The sequence below is a fragment of the Neofelis nebulosa genome, chromosome 9 (genome assembly GCF_028018385.1).
Source record: "Neofelis nebulosa isolate mNeoNeb1 chromosome 9, mNeoNeb1.pri, whole genome shotgun sequence".
Lineage (NCBI taxonomy): Eukaryota > Metazoa > Chordata > Mammalia > Carnivora > Felidae > Neofelis > Neofelis nebulosa.
In genome coordinates, this window is record NC_080790.1 from 22,167,890 (window position 1) to 22,186,740 (window position 18,851).

Here is an 18,851-nt window from a genome sequence, read left to right on the forward strand (position 1 = left end):
TGATCTTCACTATCTATTCTTTCTCTCTTCAGCCTACCCTACTGATAAACTCTGTAAAATTAGGAGTAAGCTAGGACTATTTTACTTCACTCACTATGATAGCTGTTTCCTTTACAAGTTAAGTCACTCTTCTTAATGGTTTCTTTACTAGTACTTTAATATCACTTCAACTACACTGATACAATCTCTTATATCCAGTTTTTCAGGACTCCCTGTGGGATGGGCCCAGGAATATATACTCTGGTCAATGGAGAGAAGTCTTCAACAGATCTTCCAACACCTGGAATGTGCAAGGTCAGGGAAAGTAGTAGTTTCTAGGTGGGAACTGCAGCAGGTGGTAGAGCCCCCCCCCCTTTTTTAAGTAAACTCTTTGGGGCTTGAACTCAACCCTGAGATCAACAGTCACATGCTCTAAGGACTGAGCCAGCCAGGTGCCCCAAAGGTGGTAAACTTTTAAGAGGGGGGAAGGAAGGAACTGAAGGAGGGAGAGTAGGAGAGAGGGAAGGAGGGAGGGAAAGAGAGAGGGAAACGGGAGATTGCTAGTTGGTTGGTTGGTTAGTTAGTTGGTTTGTTTGTTTGGCAGTGGGGATAAATTCTGGGTCCAAAGGACATTTAAGAACAACTGGTGTGTGGATCATTTCTGAATGGAATGGAGACAAATGCTTCCCTTTCCTCCTGATGGAGGAATTCTTTCCATAAGTAAATGATGTTGGGGAAAGCAGCCTCTTTTGCTGTTGTAGTTATCCTTCAGGCCAAAATATTTTGCATTTGAAATAGCCATTATTTTTCCCTTTTCCTACTTTTCCTACCTTTTTCTGCTTCAAAGCAAATGGAAACTTTTCTTTATTTCTCAGATCAAGTCTTTTGGAATTGTGTTTGCCTGAACCACAAGATAAGATTTCTTCCTCCACCTCCTCTGTGTTTGTGGCTCAGGAGCCTGTTCTACCCTGTTGTGGCTGTAAGAAGGCAAAACATTCTACTGACCACAGCATCTCCTCTGGATCATTAAGCAACAACTCCAGCCTGTCACACTTTCCTGTCTTTTCTGAAGAAACAACCTGGGAACTCCGGAGCCATAGTTTACCTATTTTACCCAAGAAACAGCCTTCTGTGTTCAGGAGCCAAGGCACATTGCTGCCTACTTTTAGGCTCTCAGAGTTTGGGAAATCAAAACTTTTTCAGAATTTGGCAGCACTTTCACCCTTAGGATCTCAAAGTTCTTTTATCAACTCTGTTCTTGAATCCCCAGCTCTCTGCCACCAAGAGAAAACAAAGAATGGAAGGAGGAGCAAGAGTCATTTGACATGGGATCATGGGCCAAATTCTGGCTCCAGGGAGAGACCACGATTCTCAGGGTGGGCTCCAATCCGTCTCTCTCCTTTGGCTAGGTGGGAGTTAGAGAGACATATGGCTTGGAAGGTTTGTACTTTGAGGGAACAAACAGTACCTCTGCCTGTGAGGGAATCATGGGCAATGCTGAATTATTTAATCGATGCACAAGGAGGAGTCCCTGAACCAGAGAAACCTCAAATCCAGGTATCTATGCCCATTCATCAAAGCAGTAAACAAAGTATCGACAATAAATCCCCAAACTGTCCATCATTTCAGCTCCATGTGAATATTGGAGTGGAATCTGGATTAAAGAGAACAGAAACAAAAATTTCACAGTCACTTATCCCAGGTAAGCAGTCACAACCAGGGGATGGCCCCCAAATTCTTGAATCCAGGCCCTTAGTTACATCACTGCGCACTCCACCTCCCAAAAGTTTAGGAGTTGACATAAATCAAGAGGAAACCACTTTACTGCAGAAGGAGCCAAAACATGTCCTAGAGCTTAGTATAGAGCATAGAGTCATAGGCCTTCCAGAAAAAAGGATACAGCAGCATAAGACCCAAGTGACTAATGTGGAATTGACCCCAAGGCCACCATACCAAGTTACAGATAACATAAAGGTAACTCCATTGGCATTACTTCAAGTCATGGATTCGATGGGGATGATCCCAGAATCACATTCAGAAGTGATAGAATCTGTGGGTTTGTTCCCAAAGCCACCAGATGAAGTTGGGAAACCAATGGAAACCATGAAAAAAGTGAGAGTAAGCCCCAAACCATCATATCAAGTCACTAAATCAGTGGAGGTAATACCAAGTCCTCAGCATCAAGCTATGGAATCAAAGATGACCTCAAGACCACAGAATCAAGTCACAGACAATGTGAAGGTAACTCCTATAGTATTGCTTCAAGTCACGGATTCTATGGGAATGATTAAAAAATCACATCCACATATCACAGAATCAGTGGGAATAACCCCAAGAACACAATATCAAGCCATGAAGTCAGCAGAAATAAACACATCACTAGACCATCAAGTCATACCACCAGGAAAGATGAGTCCAAAGGCAAAACATGCAGTTGTAGAAACTGTGGAAGTGACTGAAGGGCCACAGCATGAAGTTACTGAATCAGTGGACATAACCTCAAAGCCACAAAGTCAAGTCATAGAACCGTTGAAGTTTCTTCCAGAGCCCATATGTCAAAAAACAAGATCATTGGAAATGACCTCCAGTCCATCTCATCAAGTTATGGATTACATGAAAGTAACTCCAGTGGCACTATTACAAGCTATGGATTTCATGGGGATAATTCCACCAGCACAGCCACATGTTGTAGAATCTGGAGATTCGCAGTCTCAAATCGCAAATTTGACCCCAGGAGCAACTCAGCCAAATGGTTTGACTTCTAGCTCTCCTACTACTATTGGTCCACCTGAGGTTGTAGAATATGTGGGTTTACCCTCAGAGCCACCACCTAAAGTCAAAGAATCAGTAGGGATAGTTCCAATGTCATCACATCAATCCATACATTCTCTAAAGGTAACTCCAATAACACCGGGGTCACCAATTGGAATGATCATAGCACCACAGTCACAAGCTGTAGAAACTCAGGATTTGACCTCAAGGCCAATATCTCAAGTCAAGGAACCTCTTGAGTTGACTCCTGGTTCATGGATTCAAGTGCTAGACCCTGTGGGGATGACTCCACAACCATATCATGAAGGCACAGAAACTATGGCATTAATCCCAGGGCCACCTCATCAAGTCATGGAATCTTCAAGGTTGACTCCACGGCTTCAAACCCTAGAATCTTCAGAGGTGAGCCCAAGGCAAAGCCATCAAATTACAGAAAATATGGGGTTGGCCTCTGACACATGGCTACAAATGAAGAAATCTGTAGAGTTAACACCATCACATCATCAAATAATGGAATCTTTAGGGACAGTCCCAAGGTCGCCGGGTCAAAGTACAGCATCTAAGGGAGTGAGCCAAAAGCCACTGCATCAAGTCACAGAATCTGCAGCAAAGACTACTGCATCACTACTTCCAAGTGTAGAGTATTTGGGGGTGCAGCCAATGCCACAACTTAAGGTTGTGGATTCTGTGAAGTTATCCTCAGGATTGCAAAATGCAAAATCTGAGAAACTGACCTTGGGACCAAGAATGCAAAATATAAAATCTATAGATATAACCACAGGTTTAGTCCCACAAGTGGTAAAATATGGAGAGCTGATCCCAACTGTGAATTCTATAGAATTGGTCCCAGAACTTCAACAGCAGACTGTAAAATCTGATGAGTTGGCCCCCATTCCACAGACGAAAAGTAGGAATTCTGTGCAGGTAGCCCCAGGGTCTCAGCTTCAAGGTGTGCAATCTATTCATTTAACCCTAGGAACACAACAACAAAGTGGAAAATCCACTGAGTTAGCCCCAGCACCACAGTTGCAAAATGGGAAATTGAAAGATTTGACCTCCAGTTCACAGTTGCAAGGTCTGGAATATGTTCATTTGGCCCTACCGCCAGAGTTTCCAGATATAAAAGGTGTGGAGTTGACCCTAAGACAATTACAGAAAGATAGGAAATCTGTGGATTTGGCCCCCAAACCATGGTTACAAGATAAAAGATCTGAGGAGATACTCCCGGTACTATTGCTTAAAGATGTGAAAATTCCTCAAATGGTAGAATGTAGAAGGTTGATTCCTGAAACACAGGTAGAAGATATGAAATATGAGGAACCAATCTCAGGGGCACACATTCAAGCAGTAAAATCTGTAGAGTTGAGCCTCAAGCCAAATCATCAAGCCACAGAACCTGAAGGATCTACCCCATGGCATCAACCTTTAGAATCTTTAGGAATGATTGTACAGCCAAGATATCCAGGAACAGAAGCAGAGTTGACTTCTGACAATTGCCACTACAGGAAAGAATCTGTGGAGTTGAAACAGTCATCTTTAGGAAATACTCCAGGACCATTGAGTCAAACTTCAGGATCTATTCAGATGAACTCAGTGCCATTACAAGGTACCCGTGAGACAATGCTCCAGGGTGTAAAAGCCTTGGAGACTCCAGTGTCTCAACACTTAATACAAGAATCTCCAGAGTTGGTATCAGGATCAGAGATGCAAGGTATGAACCCACAAATATTGAACCCAGAGTCCCAAGGTATGAAGTTTGTTCATTTGAATCTAGGACCATATCCAGAATTTACGAACTATAAGGAGTTGATCTCAGAACCACAATTTCAAAGTATGAAATATGTCCCATTGACCCCAGAACCACAGCCCAACAGTACAAAACCTGAGGAGTTGACTCTAGGTCCATTAATGCATGGTAATAAATTTGTGGATATAACTGCACCACTGGAAGAATCTAGGAGGTTAATTCCTGACACACACTTACATGAAGAATCAAGGAAACTGACCATGGAACCACATTTACAAGCAATTAAATCTGTGGGTCCAACTTCCAGACCATGGCATCAAGACACAGTATCTACAGAGTTAGCTTCTGAGATCTGGCCACAAGAGGAGGAATCAGTGAAGTTAATCCCACAGCAAGTCATGGAAACTGCTGAGATGATGGCCAGGCCACATTTTAAAAAAATTTCAGAGATGACTCCAGGGCCAGGCTATCAAGACACAGAAGCCATGAGGCTGACTTCTGAGGCATTAACACAAAAACCAACAGGTCAAGTTATAGAATCTGCAGGAATGACTCTAAAACCACATCTTCAAGTTACTGAGCCTTCAGAGATACCTCTAAGGTCAGAAAAGATAGAAACTATGGGGTTGGCATCGTTTCAAGTTGAAAACACCCAAGAGACAATGCCATATTTTAAAAAAGGATCTCTGGAATTTACTTTAGGACCAGGGATGCAATATGAGAAATCAGAGCCGCCACTACAAAATTTGAAATCTGTGAAGTTAACCCCTGAGTCATCCCCATTAGTGGTAGGATCTAAACAATTTATCACAGGACCAAAACCACATGTTATGGAGTTGACCCCAGGGCCACAGCTCCAGGGAGTAAAGTCTCTGCAGTTGGATCCAGAGCCACAATTACAAGACATGAAATATGTTAATTTAATCCAACAACCAGCTCCTACTGGAGTGGCAGAATTTGAGGAGCTGGTACAAGAACCAGTACTACAAAGTGTAGTATCAGAGGAATTGACTAAGGGGGCCCAGCCTCAAGGTGTGAAATTGACCCTAGGGCCACATTTGCAAAGTGTCAGATTTTCAGAGTTATCCCAAGGGCCACTTCTTCAAGGAGAAAAACCTATAGATTTAATTTCAGGGTCTCCACATCATGGTATGAAATGTGATGAACTGACCCCTGGCTCCCCAGGGCAAGAAATCAAATTATCTATCCCAGGGCCAAAGCATCAAAGTGTTATACCCATAAAATTGACTTCAAAACCACAAACTCCAGGTGTGAAATTTGTGGAACAAAACTCAGGACCATGCTTGCAAGATGTCAAGTTTTCTGATTTGACCTCAGAACCAAAGCGTCAAGGTTTCAAACATTTGCAGTGTATACCAAGAACACAGCTTCAAGATATGAAGTCTACAGGATTTGTAACAGAATCATCTTTGCAGTCAAGCCAAAGACCCTTGGGTGAAAATACAAAATCTCTTCTGTCTACTGAAGGACTACAGTTTCCTAGCACGAAATCCAATGAATTAACCTCAGAACTACAGTTGCAAGGTGTGAAATCTCAGGAACTAAACCTAGCGCCAAGGCAGCAAGATGTCAAATTTTCTGAATTGACTTCAGGGCCAAAGCTTCAAGGTGTCAAATTTGGGAAGCAAACCCTAGGATCTAAGTTTCATGGTGTGAATTCTGTGGAGAAGACTCCAGAGTTAGGGTTTCAAGATTCTAAATTAGCAAAGATGTCACCAGGGCTGCAGGGTATAAAACAAGTGGGGCTTAACCCAGGGCCATGGCTACAAGATGTCAAATTTTGTGATCTGATATCAGGAACTCAACCTCAAGGAGTGAAATCTTCAGAGTTAAACTTGGGACCACAACTACAATGTGTGAATTTTTTTGAGTTGACCCCAAAGCCAAAGATACAAGGAGTAAGATCTATGAGGTTCACCCCACAACCTGGAAAGCAAGTGGTCACGCCTGAGATGTTAGTACCAGAGACACTATTTCAAGGTGTAAAACATTTAGTGATAGACCAAATGTCAAGCTTTGAAGGTAACATTTCTTATAAATTTGTCTCAGAGCCACAGAAACCATATGCAAAACCTATGGAGTTGACTCCCGGGTCACAGTTGCCAAGTGTGAAATATTCTGAGTTGACTAGAAGACCAGAGTTACAAGGTATAAAATCTCCTAAATTGATCCAAGGACCACAGTTGCAAGATATAAAACCTGTGGAGTGGACCCCAATCTCAAAGCTTCGAGGTTTAAAATCTAAGGCACTAATCCCAGAACCACAGCTGGAAGATAGGAAATCTGAGGAGTTAACCCCAGGGCTGCATTTGGGAGGTATGAAATCTATGCAAACACCAAAGCCACAAATGGGAGATGTCAAGTCTATGGTGTTGACCCCCGGGCCACAGGTGGAAGGTGTGAAACCAATGGAGCTGATCCCAGGCTCAAAACTTCAAGGTTTAAAATCTGAGTTGTTAATCTCAGAGTCAGAGCTGAAAGATATGAAGTCTGTGGCCTTAATTCCAGGACAGTATCTAAAAGGTATGGAATCCATGTTGCTAACCTCCAGTCCACAGCTGGAAGGTGAGAAATCTGTGGAGATAACCTCAGGGGCTGAAATAGAAGATGTCAAATCTGTGAAAGATACCGCAAATAACAAGCTTCAAGGTGAGAAATCTGAGTTGACTATGCATGCAAGAACTCAAGAATTCAAAACTGTGGAGTTGGTCCCAAGAACACAGCTGCAAGATGTGAAAACTGTGGAATTGAAATTTGGGCCAAAGATGCAAGGTGAGAAATCTGTGTCTTTTGCACAAGGGCCATTGCTCCAAGGATCTGAACTGCAAGTTGTGAAACCTGAGGAATTGACTTTAGAGCCACAAATGCAAGATAAGGAACTTGTCGAGAGTACCCCATGTTTAAAGTATCAAAGTTTAAAATCTGTAGAGGAAACTCCAGATTCAGTGCTGCAATGTATAAAATCTGGGAAGTTGATCCCAAGGCCAAAGAAGCAGGAAGTAAAATCTGTGAATGTGACCAAAAGACCAAAGTTTCAAGGAGTAAAATCTGTGGATTTAGCCCCAAGGGAACAATTTCAAGGGATGGCACTTATGAATTTAACTTCTGGGCCAGAACAGGGTGGCGAGATATCTGTACTCTCACCAGAGCAGCAATGTATGAATTCAGAGCAATTGAAGAGAGGGTCTAAGTCAGAAGGTGAGATGTCTTTGGAATTAATTCCAGGGCTAAAATTTAAAGATGGAAAATTAGTAGACTTCAATTTTGAGTTACAGCTTGAAGGTATGAAACCATGTGAACTGACTCCAGAATCAAATATCCAAGGTTTAAAACCTAAAGAGTTTAAACCTGAACCACAGTTGCAAAGCATAGTATCTCCTGAGTTGATCCCAGGACCTCAGCTGCACCAAGTGAAACCCTCAGCATCAGCTTCAGAGCCACAACTCTGTGTAAAAACTGTTGAGTTAAAGCAAGAGCAACTGCTTGAAAGTATGAGATGTATTCAGTGGATACCAGGACCTAAGTTCCAAGCTGTGAAATCTGTAGATTTAAATCTTGGGTCACAATCTCAAGGTGCTAAATCCGGAGGGTTGAAATCTTCAGTACAGTTAAGAGATGTGAAGTCATCTGAATTGACTTTCGGGACAAAAACTCAAGGTGCAACATATGCAGATTTCAACCTTGGGCCACAGGTGCAGAATGTGAAAACTCCTGAGTTGTTCCCAGGACCACAGCTGCAAAAAGGGAAGACTTTGGCATCAACCTCAGAGCCACAGCTTCAAGATATAAAAACTATTGAGTTTAAACAAGAGCCACAGCTAGAAAGTATGAGATGTGTTCAGTGGATACCAGGACCTGAATTCCAAGCTGTGAAGTCTGTAGAGTTAAATCTTGGATTACAGTCTCAAGGTGTCAAGTCTGTAGAGTTGAAACCTTTAATACAGTTAAGAGATACAAAGTCATCTGCATTGACTCCAAGGCCAAAGCTCCAAGATACACCATCTTTAGCATCACTCCAGGAACATCAGCCTCAAGGTTTCGATTTGAAACCTTTTCTACAGGTTAGAAGTATGAAATCATGTGACCTGACATCAAGATCAAAGCTCTGTGGTATAAAATCTATGACACTGAAATCTAGGCTTTCCTTGCATGATAGGAAATCTACTAAATTGACTGCAGGACCAAAGCTTCAAGAAGTGAAACCCTTACAGTCATCCCCAGGAGCACAACCTCAAGGTGTCAAGTCTCTAGTGCTTACACAAGAGCCACAGCTTCCCGAGGTGAAATCTGGGGTATTAAGCCAAGGGTCACAATTACAAAGTGATAAAACTATAGAGTTGAACTCTCCACTACACTTGAAAAGTAGGAAGTCATCTGAATTGACTCTTCAGACAAAACTTCAAGGTGTGAAATCTGAGAATTTCAACTCTGGGTTACAGTGGCAAGGTCTAAAATCTTCTAAGTTGTCACCTGGGATAAAGTCCCACGATATGACATTTACTGAATTAAATCCAAGTTCACAATTGGAAGGTACAACACTTTCTAAACTGACTGTAGGGACAGAAATTCAAGGTACCAAATCTACAGATTTCAACCATGGACCATCGTTACAAGGTGTGAATTCTTCTGAAGGGACCTCAAAGACAAAACTTCAAAATGTAAAACGTAAAGAAAGCAGCCCCAGTCCCCAGGTGCAAGTTGTGAAATCTTCTGACCTGATCCTGGGATCAAAGCTTCAAAATGTGAAATTGGTGTTCAACCCTGAGCCACAATTTCAAGGAGTGAATTGTTCTAAGTTACTCTCAGAAACAAAGTTTCAAGATGTGGAATCTGCAAAGTTCAAACCTGGGTCACAGTTGAGTGGTGTGAAATCTTCTGAATTGATACTAGGGACAAAGCTTCAAAAAGTGGAATCAGTGGATTTCAAGTCAGGCCCACAGTTTCAAGATACGAAATCTTCTAGGTTGATCATGGGTGTAAAGCTTCCAGATGTAAAATCTACGAATTCCAGGTCTGGGCCACAGTTGCAGGATGTGAAATCTCGAGTGATCACAAGGGAAAATCTTCAAGGAGTGAAATCTGTAGAACTGAAACCTAGTTCAAAGTTACAAGGTGAGAACTCTTCTGATATGACCCTGGGGAGGAAGTTTTCAGGTGTGAAATCCAGCCCAAAGTTACAAGATATAAAATGTTCAGAGCTGATTATGGGTATAAAGCTTCGAGATATAAAATCTACAGGGTCCAATTCTAGATCACACTTTCAAGGTATGAAATCTTCTGAAATGATCCCAGAGTCAAAGCTTCAAGAAGTGAAATCCTTTGGGTTCAACCATGGTCCAAAGCTACAAGGTGGGAAATCTGATTTAACCCAGAAGAGGAAGCTTCAAGGAGTGAAATCTGTGGAGTTCAACCCTAGACCACAGAGACGAGGTGAGAAATCTGATTTGACGCTAGAGTGGAGGCTTCAAGATTTGAAATCTGTTGAGTTAAAACCTGTTCCACAGTTACAAGGTGTGACATCTTCTGAGTTAACACCAGAAACAAAGCTTCAAAGTGGAGGATCTGTGGAATTCATCACCAGGCCCACGTGGCAAGATACGAAATCTCTTGAATTGAATCTAGGTACAAAGGTACAAGATGTGAAATCTTTGGGGTTCAAGTCAGCCCTACAGTTACAAAATAGGAAATTGTCTATGTTGACACCAGGGGCACACTTTCAAGGTATGAAATCTGTGGAATTCAACCCTGGGGCAAAGTTGCAAGGTGCAAAATCTCCTGAGTCCATAAAGCTTCAAATAGTGAAAACTACAGAAGTCAATCATGACCCAGAATTTCGGGTTGCAAACCCCTCTGAGTTAGCCTTGGAATCAAAGATTCACAGTGTGGTATCTTCTGAGTTCAGTGCTGGGAAGCAGTGGCAAGAAGAGAAATCATATAAGTTGAACCCACGGCCAGAGCTTCAAAGTGTAAAATTTATGGTATACAATCCTGGACCACATTTGCAACATAGAAAATCTTCAGAATTATGCAAAGGGACACAGATTCAAGATGTGAAATCTATGGAATTCAATCCTGAGCAACAGTTGCAAGATGTGAAATCTTCTGAGCTGTGCCAGGGAACAAGTGTTCAAGGTATGCAGTCTTTCCAGTTCAATCCTGGGCCACAGTTACAAGTGATAAAATCTGAGTTGTGCAAAGACATGAAGCTTCCATATGAGCAATTTCCAGAATTCAATCATGAGCCTAAATTACAAGGTGGGAAATGCTCTGAGTTGAATCCAGGGCCACAGCTTCAGGGTATAAATGTTATGGCATTCAACACGGGGCCTCAACTGAAAGGTGTAAAATCTTTTGAGTTGAATCCTGGGCCAGAGCTTCAAGGTATAAAATCTAAGTTGTTCTGCCTTGGGCCACATTTGCAAGGTATGAATTCGTCTGCATTTATTTCAAAACCAAACCTTCAGTGTGTAAATGCTGTTGGATGCAACCCTGAGTCACACTTGCAAGGTGTAAACTCTTCTGAATTAACTTCAGTTTCAAAACTTCAAAGTAGGAAGTCTTCTGAGTTGAATTCAGGGACAGAGTTTCCAAGGGAGACATCTGTAGTGGTCAACCCTGGAATACGTTTGCAAGATTTGAAATCTGAACTGATTCCAGGGCCAAAGTTTCTAGGTGTAGCACCTATGGGATGCAACCCTGGGCCACAGATGAACTGTATAAATCCTTCTGAGTTGAATCCAGAGCCAAAATTACAATGTGTAAATTCTATGGGGTGCAAACTGGGGCCACCTTTGCAAAGTGTACCATCTTTTGAGTTGACTTCAGGGACAAAATGTCAAGGTATGGGATCTGAGGTGAATCCAGGGACCAAGAGTCACAGTGAGACATCTGTGGTGTTCAACCCTGAATCACATTTGCAATGTTTGAAATCTGAATTGATTCCCGGGCCAAAGTTTCTAGGTGTAGCACCTATGGGATGCAAACCTGGGCCACAGACGAACTGTGTAAATTCTTCTGAGTTGAATCCAGAGGCAAAATTACAATGTGTAAACGCTGTGGAGTACAAATTTGAGCCACCTTTGCAAGGTATACAATCTTTTGGGTTGACTTCAGAGATAAAATGTCAAGGTATGGGATCTTTTGATTTGAATCTGGGGTCAGAATTTCAAGGTATAAAATCTGTTTTGTTCAACCCTGTGCAACATTTACAAAATATGAAATGTGAATTGACTCCAGGGACAAAGTTTCCAGGTGTAACATCACAGGAGTTCAACTGTGGCCCACAGCTACAAGGTGTGAATTCTTCTGATTTGAATTCAGGGTCAGAATTTCAGTGCATGAATTCTGTAAAGTTTAATCCAGGGCCACAGATTCAAAGCACAAAACCCTCTGAATTGAATCCTGGGTTAGAATCTCAAGGTACAAAATCTATTCTGTTCAACCCTGGACAATATTTGCAAGGTATAAAATCTTCTGAGTTAATACCAGGGGCAAAGTTTCCAGAAATCCAGTTTTGGGAGAATCACTGTGGGTCACAGCAACAAGTTGTGCAGTCAGTGTTCACTGTAGGCTCTCCGTTAAATGGTATGAAATCTGTCTTATTTTTACCAGAGCCATTGCTTGAAGATGTAAAATCTATGAAGATGAGCAAAGAGCCATTGCTTTGTGGTGCAAATTCTGTGAAACGGATTTCAGGCTCTGAGCTGCAGGACTTGAAATGTGAGATGTTTGCACGAGAGCCATGTTTTAAAATAATGAAATCTGTGGATTTAAATTCAGGGCCACATCCTCAAGGTATGAATTCTGAGGAGTTGCCCTCACACCTCAGGCAGCATAATGTGAGATCCGTGGTGTTTTCACCGCATTTTCAAGATGTGAAATTTTTGAAGTCAAACCCATTGCCACAGCCTCAAAGTGCTAATTCTTTAGGGTTGTCATCATGCCTCAGGTCATCATGTGTTAATTCTGAGGTCTTTGCACCAGAGTCATGTTTTCAAGATGTCAAATCCGTAGAGTTGACACCAGGGTCCCAACAGCAAGGTATGAATTGCCAAGAGTTGACTTCAGGATGGCAAGGTATGAAATCAGTGGTGTTGGCACCAGAGCCAGTTAAGAAGTTCATACCAGGACCGATGTTGGCTAGTGTTAAATTTTCAAGTTTGTCTCCAGAATCACAGCAACAAGGTGAGAAATCTTTGGAGTTTACTCCAGAACCAAAGTTGCAAAGTATAAAACATGTGAAATTGTCTTCAGCATCTCTGCAACAAGATATAAAACCTGTAGAGTTACCACCAGGGTCACTGCTTCAAAGAACAAAATCTGAGGAGCTAACTCCAAAAAGAAGGTATCCAATCACAAACTCCTCTGAGATAATCCCTAGGCCAGAGCATCAGTTTGTAGAACATGTGGAGATGATCCCAACGCCAATGCATCAGGTCCCTAAATCTGTGAGTTTGATTTCAATACCAATTTATCACATCACAGAATCTTCAGCAATGGCACAAAGGGTGGCACACCAAGGCAAAGAAACCATAGAAAAATCTGTAGGGTTGACCCCAAAGCCAACAAGTAAAGCCATGGAATCTTCAGGAATGCCTCTAGGGCTAGATCTCCAAGTACCAGAATCTGTTGCTGTGACTCCAGTGCTAAGAAATCGAGGCTCTAAATCCTTAGAATTAACCCTAAAGGAAAGCTTCCAAATCCCAAAAACTCTGGAGTTGCTCTCTCAGTCACAGACTCAAGTTAAGGATTTGGAGGAATTACATACAAGGCTACTGCAGCAAGCTGTAGGATCTGAAGAGATGACCCCAGAGCCCAAGCATCACACTACAGAAACTATGGGATTGACCTCCAAGGCAAGGCCAAAAAGGAAGGAATTCCTTGGAATGACCCCAAAGCCAATACGTAAAACCCCTGGATATGCAGAGAGATTTCCAAGGCCCTATCCTCAAGCACTAGAACTTGTGGAGGTGATCTCTGAGAAAAGGCTGCAAAGGGAAGACTCTGAAGCATTGATTACACAGTCATTATATCATGTCCCAGGGTCTTCAGAGATGACACCAGGACTAGGATATCAAGTTCCTGAATCTATGGGTTTAACTTCTAAGCAACGGCTTCAAAGGGAGGAATCTTTAGAGTTGCCCCCAAAGCCGACAGATCAAGTTGCAGGATGTGCAGAATCTGTAAAGCTCATACCTGAGACATGGCAGCAAGGGGATGGATCAGTGGGATTATCATTGTCACAGAATCAAAGGATGAAATATTCAGAGATAGGTCCAGGACTACAAGGTCGAATTTCAGAATATATGAGGATTAGTCCAAAGCCGCCAGATCAGGTCACAGAATCTACAAAGACACAGCTTCACGTTGCTCAAGGGGTAACCCCGGTAGTTCCCCAAAAAGCTATTGACTATGTGAAAGTGACTTCTGGGCCACCACCTCAAGTTGTGAAATCTGTAGCATTAACACCAGGGCCAATCTCTCAAATGGTAGACTGTCTTGAGTTGATTCCAAAACTGCAAGATGTGAGATCTTCTGAGTTTACCTCAGGGCTATGGTTGCAGAATGTGAAATCTAAGAAATTAGCCACAGAGCCAACACACCAAATTTTGGAAACAATGAAGTTGACAGGGTTTCAAATCGTAAAGACTGTTTTAATCCCAGGGCCACCACTTCAAATTGTAAAATCTGAGGAATTAGCACCAGGACCAATTCCTCAGGTTGTAGAACCAATAGGAGTAGCCTTAGGGTCAGCGATTGAAGCACTGGATTGTTTGGATTTATTCCCAAGGCCACAGCTTCAAGAAATGGTAGAACCTGTAGAATTAACTCCAAGGCCAAATACTAAAGTGAAATCTGCAGAATTACTCTCACAGCCAACATCTCCATTTGAGAAACCTACAATGTTCACTCGTGAACAAGGGCTTCAGGCCATGAAATCAGTAGGGACAAAAATAGGGTCTTCTCAAATCAGGGAATCTGAGGATTTGAATCTAGGACAGGTATATCAGATTAGGGAATCTGAGGATTTTACATCAAGAGAGGAGTTACAAATAGATAATTATATCTCTAGATTTCTGCACAACTCTTCAAACTCACTTATCTCAAGCTCTGCCGAAACATCTGAATTAGGAAGCCTTTGGGATTTTGAGCTGCCGGAAGTATCAAGGACTTTGGATGTAAAAAACCTTGGGACAGATATTTTGGAGCCTGAAGAGTCCTTTATAGACTCTACTATGATACGGTCTTCAACCCTTACCTTGTCCCTTCATAATCAACCGTCTGATAAAATAACTAACATTGTAGAAACCCCACATTTTGAGATCCCAGGAGTGGGTGTCATATCTAAGGAGAGGACTAATAAGAAGCAGGTGGAAGAGCTAGAGAACTTACTCCACGACCTATCCCAACATCCACCACAAAGCTGGAGATCACCATCTAGGACGTTTCAGTCAGGATCGGGAACTCAAAGAGGCCTTACCTGGTCTGTCCTGGGGAGACAACAGAATGTCTGGGAGAATCACTCCTGGAGACAGCGACTACCTAGAAAATATCTTTCCAATATGCTAACGCTGGGGAATGTCTTGGGAGCCACTATGAAAAGGAAGCTCTATTCTCGAACATCTTTAACAGAGAGAGCCACTGCAGATGTCTGTCAGTCTATTCAGAATTTATTTGGGGTTCCAGCTGAACTGATGAAATTTTCCCAGAGTTTGCTAGAGAAGGGTCGAGGTACTATCTCTCAGCCTTCAGTGGTCAAAAACTACATTCAAAGACATACTTCATGTCATGATCATGAGCAAAGAATGGCCTTAAAGATGTGGACACGTGGTTCCATGTCCTCTATAATACAGCAATACTCTGGGACTAGAATGAGAATAAAGAAAGTAAATTCAAAGCTCAATGATACATTCAAGGAAGTCATTCAGCCCATTCCTGCTTCATGTACAGGGGGCCAGCCTCCTGCCCCAGTAAAGTTAGAGTCCTCCTTCGATATAGTTTTCACTAGGAAAGATTCTGTTCCAGTGGGAGAGAGTGAGAACTCACAGAGTCATTCACAGACAAGGATTTTTGAATCCCAACACTCTCTCAAGCCAAGTTTTCTTCCCCAGGCCAAAACTGACTTCTCAGAACAGTTCCAGCTGTTACAAGATCTGCAGCTAAAAATAGCAGCAAAACTGTTAAGGAGTCAAATACCCCCAAATGTTCCTCCACCTCTAACTTCAGGTCTGGTTTTAAAATACCCTATCTGCCTACAATGTGGCCGATGTGCAGGATTTAGTTGCTGTCATAAATTACAGGGTACTCTTGGGCCTTACCTTCTTATTTATCCACAGCTCCACCTTGTAAGCACTCCTAAAGGCCATGGAGAGATTAGGTTGCATCTTGGCTTTAGGCTGCGAACTGGGAAAAGACCCCAAGTTTCAAAGTATCACAGAAGAGACAGACCCATCACACCAAGGAGTCCTATGTCACCATCACTAAGGAAAGCTAATGTCTACACTCGAGCTTCCAAGAGTCCTACTTCTACGATAGATTTCCAGTCTGGATCTTCCCAGGCTCCTGCTTCTCCCGTACAAGTGCACATCAGGCGAAGGCAGTATAGGAGCCCTGACCTAGTAGGAAAGACAGAAATTAGAGACTCTGGGCAATATGAATTTACTCAAGTTCACTCTTTACCAGATAGTGTATCTGAAGATGTTCAGGATGAAAAATGGGCTAAAAGGAGAACCCAAAAGACCCATGATTCAAAATATCCAGTGAAAGGAACGAAGGGAGGCAGAACACAAAACGCAGAGTTCTACACAAATGGTAGAGCCATGACACAGAGTCCTTCTAGGGAATTACCAGCCCAGTTTAGAAGGAAGAGGAATGGAGCATCTCAGACAATGACTGCCTCATTAAAAAGACAACCTAAGAAATCCTCCCAACCCAAATTAATTCAACTGCTTTTTCAAGGCCTAAAGCAAGCATTCCAGATGGCACACAGAATTATGGCTTTTGTTGGGCAGAAGCCTGAGGACAGATCAAGGCCAGACCATTTGTGGTCAAGCAAAAACCAGCATCCAAAACGAAAAGCCAGAGACTATTACTTATCAAGAGATATCAAAAGTGACGGGATGCCAGTTGTCAAGCTAAAGCCAACAGACCTAACCACTAAGCAGGAGAGCACATTAAGGGAAGAAACAGAGCAACTCAGATCAGTTCAACAACCAAAATGGGATAGCTCTTTCAAACCCAGACATACCCAACTGCCCAAGTGCATAGTTTCCCAAAGAAGTACCACTTTCAAAACCACTTCAAGCAGACAGTCTATGGGTGTTGTTCAAAATGACAGTAGCAGCAGAGCTAAGAAAAACTTTGGCAGAAGTGAAATCTCCATCCAGGAGTCCAAGAACTCCAAATCGGGAACCAGAGTTCAGGACCGAGGGAGAATTCTACAAGATTCACTTAAGAGAAACTCACACAGTCACCTTAAAGAGAAACTGACAGCCAAGAAACAAAACCACAAAAGCTTCTTAAGGCAGAGAACCCCATGTAATTCCTCTGAAAGGAGCCATGGTAGTCCCTCTCAGAGGAGCCATCACAGTCTCTCTCAAAGGGGCCACCAAAGTCCCTCTGAGAGGAGATGTCGTAGCCCTTCTGAGAGGAGCCATCGAAGTCCTTCTCAGAGAAGTCATCACAGTCTCTCCGGAAGGAGCCGTCAAAGTCCCTCTGAGAGGAGCCACCGAAGTCCTTCTCAGAGGAGCCATCACAGTATTTCCAGAAGGAGCCATCAAAGTCCCTCTGAGAGGAACCGCCGAAGTCCTTCTCAGAGGAGCCATCACAGTATTTCCAGAAGGAGCCATCAAAGTCCCTCTGAGAGGATCCACCGAAGTCCTTCTCAGAGGAGCCATCGCAGTCTCTCCGAAAGGAGCCGTCAAAGTCCCTCTGAGAGGAGCCACCGAAGTCCTTCTCAGAGGAGCCATCGCAGTCTCTCCAGAAGGAGCCATCAAAGTCCCTCTGAGAGGAACCGCCGAAGTCCTTCTCAGAGGAGCCATCACAGTATTTCCAGAAGGAGCCATCAAAGTCCCTCTGAGAGGAGCCACCGAAGTCCTTCTCAGAGGAGCCATCACAGTATTTCCAGAAGGAGCCATCAAAGTCCCTCTGAGAGGAACCACCGAAGTCCTTCTCAGAGGAGCCATCGCAGTCTCTCCAGAAGGAGCCGTCAAAGTCCCTCTGAGAGGAGCCACCGAAGTCCTTCTCAGAGGAGCCATCACGGTCTCTCCGGAAGGAGCCACCGAAGTCCCTCTGAGAGGAGCCACCGAAGTCCTTCTCAGAGGAGCCATCACAGTCTCTCCGGAAGGAGCCATCAAAGTCCCTCTGAGAGGAGCCACCGAAGTCCTTCTCAGAGGAGCCATCGCGGTCTCTCCGGAAGGAGCCGTCAAAGTCCCTCTGAGAGGAGCCACCGAAGTCCTTCTCAGAGGAGCCATCACAGTCTCTCTGGAAGGAGCCACCGAAGTCTTTCTCAGAGGAGCCATCACAGTATCTCCAGAAGGAGCCATCAGAGTCCCTCTGAGAGGATCCATCGAAGTCCTTCTCAGAGGAGCCATCTCGGTCTCTCTGGAAGGAGACATCAGAGTCCCTCTGAGAGGAGATGTCGCAGTCCTTCTGAGAGGAGATGTCGCAGTCCCTTTCAGAAAATTCATCGCAGTCCCTTAGGGAGGAGAGGACACAGCCCTTTTGGGAGAAGACAGCACAGACCCCCTGTGAGGGGTGGTCGCGGTTCCTCAGAGAGAACTCACTGCAGTTCCTCTGAGAGGAGCAGACACAGTCACTCTGGACAGAGCAAACACAGTCATTTTAAGAGGGGTCAACACAGTTGGTCTGAGAAAACCCATCACGGTCCCCCTAAGGAGAGACTCAAGCGCAGCTACCCTAGGGAGAGGCTCAGACATAGTGTGTCTAAAGATTTCAAGGGCTACTCAAACACACAAAATACCCCAAAGCTGGGCAAGTTTAGAGTCCTGAAGCTAACCGATGAGAAGAGATCCGCCCCCCTTATTCACTGACTGGCTCAAGTCTTCACCAAGCTGCCCTTTCCTGGCTTCTTTCCTGCTAAGCCACTGCCTCCAATACCTGCGCCCTCAGCAAAGAGCGTCTATGCCACTCTTCCTGGGGGAGGGAGGGCGGGAATGGGTCTGTAATTTCTCTAAGATAAATAAAGGGGCAATAACTGATCTCCATCCAGAAACACCACTCGTCGTGCTGGGTGGGGAATGGAGGGTGGAGGGATATTTGGTGTCGCGCAAAAGGATGGAACGACAGGAAGGGGTTCTGAGGCCGTGTTGAG

The 18,851-nt window shown here is 43.6% G+C and overlaps 1 protein-coding gene across 2 annotated transcripts in view; it reads left to right on the top strand.

Annotated features, from left to right (window-relative positions):
* C9H2orf16 (chromosome 9 C2orf16 homolog) overlaps nt 1-18,820 on the top strand; it is a 31,225-nt gene extending 12,405 nt beyond the window's left edge. Inside the window, exons 4-5 of one of the 2 annotated variants that reach the window (XM_058682880.1) lie at nt 199-294; nt 855-18,820. In XM_058682880.1, the coding sequence (XP_058538863.1) occupies nt 199-294; nt 855-18,570 (17,812 nt within the window). In that variant the 3' untranslated portion in view covers nt 18,571-18,820. The remainder of the gene's footprint in view (nt 1-198; nt 295-854) is intronic. The other variant, XM_058682881.1, reaches the window with a different exon arrangement.
* Nucleotides 18,821-18,851: the final 31 nt, after the last annotated feature.